At 39.9% G+C, this 8,908-nt stretch overlaps 1 protein-coding gene across 1 annotated transcript in view; it reads left to right on the top strand.

Annotated features, from left to right (window-relative positions):
- Positions 1 to 8,908, top strand: part of TNFRSF10A (tumor necrosis factor receptor superfamily, member 10a) — a 60,870-nt gene that overhangs the window by 25,701 nt on the left and 26,261 nt on the right. Inside the window, exon 2 of the mRNA XM_011968852.1 lies at positions 3,213 to 3,309. Within this exon, the coding sequence (XP_011824242.1) occupies positions 3,213 to 3,309 (97 nt within the window). The remainder of the gene's footprint in view (positions 1 to 3,212; positions 3,310 to 8,908) is intronic.

The raw sequence follows: 8,908 nt of genomic DNA, 5'->3' as shown, positions 1-8,908 counted from the left end.
TTCCGTTGTTCCCTGGCCTGGCCCGGCCCGGCCTGCCCTTCCGTTGTTCCCTGGCCTGGCCTGGCCTGCCTTCCCCTCCCCTGGCCTGGCCTGGCCTGGCCTTCCCTCCCTTCCCTGGCCTGGCCTGACCTTCCCTCCCTTCCCTGGCCTGGCCTGACCTTCCCTCCCTTCCCTGGCCTGGCCTGGCCTGGCCTTTCCGGCGGAGTTTCGCTCTTGTTGTCCAGGCTGGAGTGTAGTAGCATGACCTCAACTCCTTGCAGCCTCCGCCTCCTGAATTTAAGCGATTCTCCTGCCTCAGCCTCCGGAGTAGCTGGGATTACAGGTGCCGCCACCACGCCCAGCATATTTTTAGTAGAGATGGGGTTTCACCATGTTGGCCAGGCTAGTCTTGAACTCCTGACCTCAGGTGATCGCCCGCCTCGGCCTCCCAAAGTGCTGGGATTACAGGTGTGAGCCACCGCACCTGGCCTCCCTGCTCCTCCTTTTCTAATTGAACTTTGTAATTAAAAGAATCTCCCAGTTACAGAAAAGATGCAAAAATTATACTATACGCTTTGCTTTGAACCACCTGAGAGCAAGCCACCCACAGAATACACATCACCCTTTAACACTTGAGTGGGTATTTCCTACAAATAAGAACATTCTCCCGCATAACCACAATACAACCCTCAATATCAGACAGTAAGCATCAGTACATTACTACCAGCTAATCCTCAGACCCCAATGGTTTTCACTTGTCTTTATGATGTAATTTATTGTACAGAAATCCTGTCCTGAATAACTATACTGCTCTTTCATCTTTTTCTGACTCTAGTATTTCATGGGACATTGACAGACTGTTTTGGGGTTCAGTTTGTAAGGTGCCTTTTAAAAATTGAAGTTCATTATTTAATATTTGATTCAGTATCCTGCTTTTTAAAAAATGTACACATCATATAACCCTCATTAGTAAAAGCGTGTGTGTGTCTGTGTGTATGTGAACACCGCCCAATCACAGGAGAATATCCATTTTTCTCAAGGGTACATGAAACATTCTCCAGAACACACGATATGTTAGGCCACAAAACAAGCCTGAATACAATTTTAAAAATTGAAATAATATGGAGTATCTTTTCCAATCACAATAAAAGAAATTATAAATCAATAGCAGAAGGAAAACTGAAGAATCTGAAAATATGTGAAAATTAAAAAATCTAAAACAACCAATGGATAAAAAAAAAATCAAAAAGGAAATTAGAAAATATCTTGAGAGGCTGAGCTCTGTAGCTCACGCCTGTAATCCCAGCAGTTTGGGATGCCAAGGTGGGCAGATCTCGGGAGGCCCCACCCCCCCAAAAAAGAAAATATCTTGAGACAGATGACAGGCACATTAAAATCTCAGAAATCGCCACTAAAGAACTTATCCATGTAACAAAAAAAAGCCCAAAAAAAACCAGTTGTACCCTCAAACCTACGGAAATTTAAAAAATGTTTCAAAAGAAAGTATCTTGAGACAAACGAAAACAATATACCAAAATTTACAGGATATATGAAAGCAGTGCTAAAATGAAAAATGACAGCTGTAAATACATTTTAAAAAATAGCTCAAATCAACAATCTACCTTTACATAATGAAGTAGAAAATGAAGAGCAAACGGCCGGGCATGGTGGCTGACGCCTGTAATCCCAGCACTTTGGGAGGCCGAGGTGGGCGGATCACAAGGTCAGGAGATAGAGACCATCCTGGCTAACACAGTGAAACCCCGTCTCTACTAAAAATACAAAAACAGCTGGGTGTGGTGGCGGGCACCTGTAGTCCCAGCTACTCATGAGGCTGAGGCAGGAGAATGGCGTGAACCCAGGAAGCGGAGCTTGCAGTGAGCCAAGATCACACCACTGCACTCCAGCGTGGGCAACAGAGCGAGACTCTGTCTCAAAAAAAAAAAAAAAAAAAAGAAAGAAAAGAAAAGAAAGGAAAGAAAATGAAGAGCAAACTAAGCCCAAAATCAGGAAAAAAAGAGTAAGTAATAAAGATTAGATCAGAGATAACAGAAATAGAGAATAGAAAAACTACAGAGAAACTCAAAGAAACTGAAAGTTGACTCTTTGGAGAGATCCATAAAATGTACAAACCTTTACCTAGATGGACTAAGAAAAAAGACAGAAAACACAAATAACCAAAATCAGAAATGAAAGAGGGGACATTTCAAACAAATTTACAGAAATCCAAAGGATTATAAAAAATACTATGAATAATTGCATGTCAACAAAGTAGATCACATTGATAAAACTGGTAAATTATTAAAAACACACTACCCACCAATATTGAATCATTAAGAAATAGAGATTTTGAACACAGTTATAGTGAGGAGATAGAATCCATAATTCAAAACTTCCCAGCAAAGAAAAGCCCAGGACCAGTTGGCTTCAATGATGATGTCTACCAAACATTTAAAGAGCTAACATGAATTCTCCTCAAACTCTTCCAAGAAACTGAGTTGGAGGGAACACTTTCTAACTCTGTAGGCCCCGCATTACTCTGATACTATAGAAGTGATAAAAGGAGGTCTCCACGTCTTGTTCCTGATCTTGGAGAAAAAACTTTTAGTCTTTCACTATTGAGTAGGATGGTAACTGTTGACTTTTCATATGCAGCCTCTAAGTCTAAGATCTACAAGAATTATACAACTCTTGTAATAAAACTGCAATTTTACCTTGGGGTATATATCCAAAAGAATTGAAAGAAGGGGCTCAAAGAGATTTTGTGAACCCATGTTCATAGCAGCGTTATTCACAATAGCCAAGATGTGAACACAAACCAAGTGCTCATGGATAGATGAATGGATAAACAAAATATGATATATATACACACAATGGAAAGGAAGGAAATTCCAATGCATGGTACCACATGGATGGATCGTGATGATATTATGCTAATTGAAATATGACAGCCACAAGAAAAACATAAGGCACTGTATGTTACCATTTATATGAAGTGTGTACAGTAGTCAAATTCATAGAAACAGACAGTAGAATGGTAGTTGCCAAGGGCTGGGCAGGGGTGGGGACAAAGAGACAAATTTGAGTACAAACAAATGGTTGAGTTTCATAACTGGGAGAAAGATGCAAGTTCTGTCTAATTTTGGAGGGTTGGGGGAATGGAATGTAAGATTGATCTTGTAATGGGTAAGATCTGGAAGCCACTCATGCCAGTCCTTGCTTTGTCCCCATAGGTCGTACCTGGCTCAGCTGCAACCATCAAAGTTCATGATCAATCAGTCGGCACACAGCAATGGGAACACAGTCCTTTGGGAGAGTTGTGTCCACCAGGTACATTCTAAGACTGATCTCTAATCCTTGACACCTCTCTTTTCCTTACCATATACCATATACAAAAATCATCTCAAAATTCATCAATAACATTCTTTTTCCATGTTCTTCAAGTTTTGTGTTTTCTACAGTTTCTGGTTTTTCTGTTCAACAGATACTTATTGATCCTTTGCCAAATCCAAGGTTACGAATCTTTATTCCCATGTTTTCTCCTAAGAGTTTTGTAGCTTAACTCCTGATGCATTTTCAATTAATTTTTGTAAATGGCATCAAATAAGATTCCAGCTACATTCTTTTGCATGTGGCTATCCAGTTGCCATTCATTGAAATGATGATTTTTTCCATTAAATAGTCTTGGCATCCTTGTCAAAAACCAATTGACCATAAAGGTATGGGTGTATTTTTGGACTCTCAATTCTTTTCCATTGATCTATATCTGTCCTTTTTCCAGTGCCACACTGTCTTGTAGCAAGTTTTGACACCAGGAAGTATGAATCTTCCTTTTTTTGTTTTCCTTTTCCAGAATTATTTTGTTAATGCTGGGCTTTTTGAAATTCCATATTAATTTTAGGATCAGCTTGCCAATTTCTAAAATCAACTGAGTTTCTCACAGGGATTGTGTTGCACCTGTCGCTCAGTTTAGAGGTTATTGACATCTTAACAATGAGTAGGCTTTTGATCCAAAAGCATGAGTTTTTAAAAATTTATTTAGATCACCTCTAATTTTTACAAACAATGTTTTGTAGTTTGCAGACTATAAATTTTGGGTTGATTTTGTTAAACTTATTTCTAGATATTTAATACTTTTTTATGCTATTGTGGATAAAACCTTTTCTTAATTTCATTTTAGGATTCATCTTGAGTGTATGCAAATATAATTGATTTTCATACATTGATCTTGTATTCTATAACCTTGCAGAAGTTGCTTATTATTATTAATGCTTTTATAGTGGCTTCCTTAGGATTTTCTCTATATAAGATCATATAATTTGCAAATAGAGAAAGTTTTACCTTTTCCTTTCCGATCTGGACGCTTTTTATTTCTTTTTCTTACCTAATTGTCCTGGCTAGAGCCTCCAGTATGATAATGAATAAAAGCAGTGAAAACATATCTTTTTTGGAGAAAATCTTTCAGTTGTTCACCATTACAATGTTAGCTGTGGGTTTTTGTAGATATTCTTTATCAGGTTGAGGAAGTTCACTTTTTTTTTTTTTGAGATGGGGTCTTGCTGTGTTGCCCAGGCTGGAGTGCAGTGGTGCGATCTTGGCTCACTGCAAGCTCTGCTTCCCAGGTTCATGCCATTCTTCTGCCTTAGCCTCCTGAGTAGCTGGGACTACCTGCCACCACACCTGGCTAATTTTTTGTATTTTTTTTAGTAGAGACGGGGTTTCACCGTGTTAGCCAGATGGTCTCGATCTCCTAACCTCGTGATCTTCCTGCCTCAACTTCCCAAAGTGCTGAGATTACAGGCATGAGCCGCCACGCCTGACCTAGGAAGTTCACTTTTATTCTTATTTTGTGATTTTAATCATAAAAGGGTGTTGGAGTTAGTAAAATGCTTTCTCTGTGTTTTTGAGATAATCATCTGACTTTTGGTTTTTATTCTATTGATATAATTTGTTACATCAATTTATTTTGGGATGTTGAACCTATCTTGCATTCGTAGGATAAAACTTATTTGATCCTGGTATATAATTCTTTTTGTATGCTTTTGGATTCAACTTGCTAGCATTTTGTTGCAGATTTTTGCAACCATATTCATAAGAATCATTAGTCTGTAGTTTTCTTTCGTTGTGAGGTCCTTTTCTGGTCTTAATATTAAGCTAATTGTATTAATCCGTTTATGTGGTGCTGATGAAGACATACCCAAGGCTGGCAATTTACAAAAGAAGGAGGTTTAATTGGACTTATAGTTCATGTGGCTGGGGAAGCCTCACAATCATGGCAGAAGGCAAGGAGGAGCAAGTCACATCTTACATAGATGGCAGCAAGCTTGTGCAGGAAAACTCTGCCTTATAATAACCATCAGATGCCATGAGACTTACTCATTGTAATGAGAACAGCATGGGAAAGACCTGCCCCTGTGATTCAATTACTTCCCACCAGGTCCCGCCCACAACATGTGGGAATTCAAGATGAAATTTGGGTGAGAATACATCCAAACCATATCATTCCACCCCTGGCCCCTCCCAAATCTCATGTCCTTACATTTCAAAACCAATCATGCCTTCCCAACAGTCCCCCAAAGTCTTATTTCAGCATTAACTCAGAAGTTTGCCATCCAAAGTTTCATCTGAGACAAAGCAAGTCCCTTTTGCCTATAAGCCTATAAAATCTAAAGCAAGTTAGTTACTTCCTAGATACAATGGGGGTACAGGCATTGGGTAAATACAGCCATTCCAAATGGGTGACATTTTCCAAAACAAAGGGGTTACAGGCCCCATGCAAGTTTGAAATCCAGTAGGGCAGTCAAATCTTAAAGCTCCAAATGATCTCATTAGACTCCATGTCTTACATCCAGGTCACACTGATGCCAAGAGGCAGGTTCCCATGGTCTTGGGCAGCTCCACCCTTGTGGCAATGCAAGGTATAGCGCCCCTCCTGACTGCTTTCATGTGCTGGTGTTGAGCGTCTGCAGCTTTTCTAGGCACCCGGTGTAAGTGATCTGCAATTCTACCATTCTGGGGTCTAAAGTACGATGGCCCTCTTTTCACAGCTCCACTAAGCAGTGCCCCAGTAGGGACTCTGCCACATTTCCCTCCCACACTACCCTAGCAGAGGGTCTCCATGAGGGCCCTGCCCCTGCAGCAAACTTTTGCCTGGGCATCCAGGTATTTCCGTACATCTGAAATTTACGTGGAGGTTCCCAAACCTCAGTTCTTGACTTATGTGCACCTGCAGGCTTAACACCATGTGGGAGCTGCCAAATCTTGGGGCTTACACCCTCTGAAGCAACAACCCAAGCTGTACCTTGGCCCCTTTTAGTCACAGCTGGAGTGGCTGGAATGTAGGGTACAAAGTCCCTAGACTGCACACAGTAGAAGACCCTGGGCTCCTACCTCGAAACTATTTTCTCTTCGGCCCTCAGGCTTGTGATGGGAGGGGCTGCCATGAAGACCTCTGACACGCCCTGGAGACGTTTTCCCCATTGTCTTGGGGATTAACATTCAATTCCTCCTTACTTATGCAGATTTCTGCAGCCAGCTTGAATTTCTCCTCAGAAAATGGGTTTTCTTTTCTGTCACATTGTCAGGTTGCAAATTTTCCAAACTTTAATGCTTTTGTTCCCTTATAAAACTGAATGCCTTTTACAGCACCCAGGTCACCCCTTGAATGATTTGCTGCCTAGAAATTTATTCTGCCAGATATCGTAAATCATCTCTTCCCAGTTCAAAGCTCCACAGATCTCTAGGGAAGGGACAAAATGTCACCTCTCTTTGCTTTCTTTGCTTAAACATAACAAGAATCACCTTTGCTCCAGTTCCCAACAAGTTCCCCATCTCCATCTGAGACCACCTCAGCCTGGACTTTATTGTCCATATCACTATTCGGCTTTTGGTTAAAGCCATTCAACAAGTCTGTAGGAAGTTCCACACTTTCCCACATTTTCCTGTCTTCTTCTGAGCCCTCCAAACTGTTCCAACTTCTGCCTATTACCTAGTTCCAAAGTTGCTTCCACATTTTCAGGTATCTTTTCAGCAGCTCCCTACTCTACTGGTACCAATTTACTGTATTAGTTTTTTTGTTTTTTTGTTTGTTTGTTTTTTCATGCTGCTGATAAAGACATACCCAAGACTGGGCAATTTACAAAGAAAGAGGTTTAATTGGACTTACAGTTCTACATGGCTGGGGAAGCCTCACAATAATGGCAGAAGGTAAGGAGGAGCAAGTCATGTCTTAAATGGATGGCAGCAAGCAAACAGCTTGTGCAGGAAAATTCCCCCTTATAATAACCATCAGATCTTGTGAGACTTACTCATTATCATGAGAACTGCAAGGGAAAGACCTGCCCCACATGATTCAATTACCTCCCATTGGATCCCTCCCACAACATATGGGAATTCAAGATGAGATTTGGGTGGGGACACAGTCAAACCATATCAGTAATATTGTCCTTATACAATGAATTGGAAAGTGCTGCCTCCTCCACTGTCTTTAAAAAGGGTTTGTGAATAATTGGTATGAATTCTTCTTGAAATGGTTGGTATAATTCAATGGTAAAGGCAACTGGGCCTTGACCTTTTTTTTTCTGGTGAAAACATATACATATATTTAGAATTAGCCAACTGGATTCAGTTTAGATGATCCCAGTTTTGTTGGCAAAATCCAAGGCATGGTAATCAGGAGCCAGTCAAACATATGCCTTCTTCTCTCCATCAGGCATAATCAGGGTGTTGAACCTTGGCCACATCAATGTTATAGAGCTTCCTCACAGCCTGTTTGATCTGGCGCTTGTTGGTTTTAACATCCACAATGAACACAAGTGTGTTGTTGTCTTCTATCTACTTCATGGCATACTCAGTGGTCATTGGAAGCTTGATGACAGCATAGTGGTCAAGCTTGTTTCTCCTGGGGGTGCTCTCCAGAGTCTCAGTAGCTTGGACCACTAGAAGGTGGATGACGTATGGATATTCTTTTTTTCATGGCTCTGGACATCTTTCTACACTGCCTTCTTGGCCTTCAAAGCCTTTGCATTGCTTCAGCTTTAGGAGGAGCAGGAGCTTCCTTCTTTGCTTTCAGTGCCATCTTGTGAAAAACGACTTTTCTTTAGGAGTAGTTTTTGATTACTGAGTCAAAATCTTTACTTGCTGTTTGTCTATGCAAATTGTCTATTTCATCTTGATTCACTTTCAGTAGTTTGTGTCTTTCTAGAAATTTGTCCCTTTCATCTAAGGTACCTAATTTTTTATTGTACAGGTTTCATAGTATTCTTTCATAATTTTTAAATTTCTGTATAATCTGTAGTAATGTGCTGTCTCTCATTTCTGATTCTAATACAGTCATTGCCTCAGTTGGTGATGGGAACACATTCTGAGAAGTGCATCATTGTGCAAACATCATAGAGTGTACTTCCACAAACCTAGATGATATAGCCTATTGCTCTTAGATTACAAACCTGTACTGGTAGGCAATTGTAACACAATGATAAGTATTTGAGTTCCTAAACATATGTGAACATAGAAAAGGCCCAATAAAAATGTAGTATAAAAAGTTTTAAAAAATGGTGCAGTTGTCTAGGGCACTTACAATGAATGGAGCTTTCAGGACTGGATCTTGTCTGGGTGAGTCAGTGAATGGTGAGTGAATGTGAAGGCCTGGGACATTCCTGTACACTGCTATGAACTTTATAAACACTGTACATTTAAGCTACACCAAATCTGTAAAATTTTTTTTTCTTCCTTCAATATTAACTTTAGTGTAACTGTTTTACTTTATAAACTTTTTAATTTTTAAAACTTTTTCACTCGTTTTAACAACACTTAGCTTAAAAAACAAACACATTGTACAACTGTACAAAAATATGTTCTTTATATTCTCATTCTATAGGCATTTTTATATTTTTAACTTAAAATTTTTTTTTACTTAAAATTTTTTTTT

This window comes from Mandrillus leucophaeus, unplaced genomic scaffold, assembly GCF_000951045.1.
Source record: "Mandrillus leucophaeus isolate KB7577 unplaced genomic scaffold, Mleu.le_1.0 Scaffold86, whole genome shotgun sequence".
Lineage (NCBI taxonomy): Eukaryota > Metazoa > Chordata > Mammalia > Primates > Cercopithecidae > Mandrillus > Mandrillus leucophaeus.
This window is presented reverse-complemented; position numbering and strand designations above follow the sequence as displayed.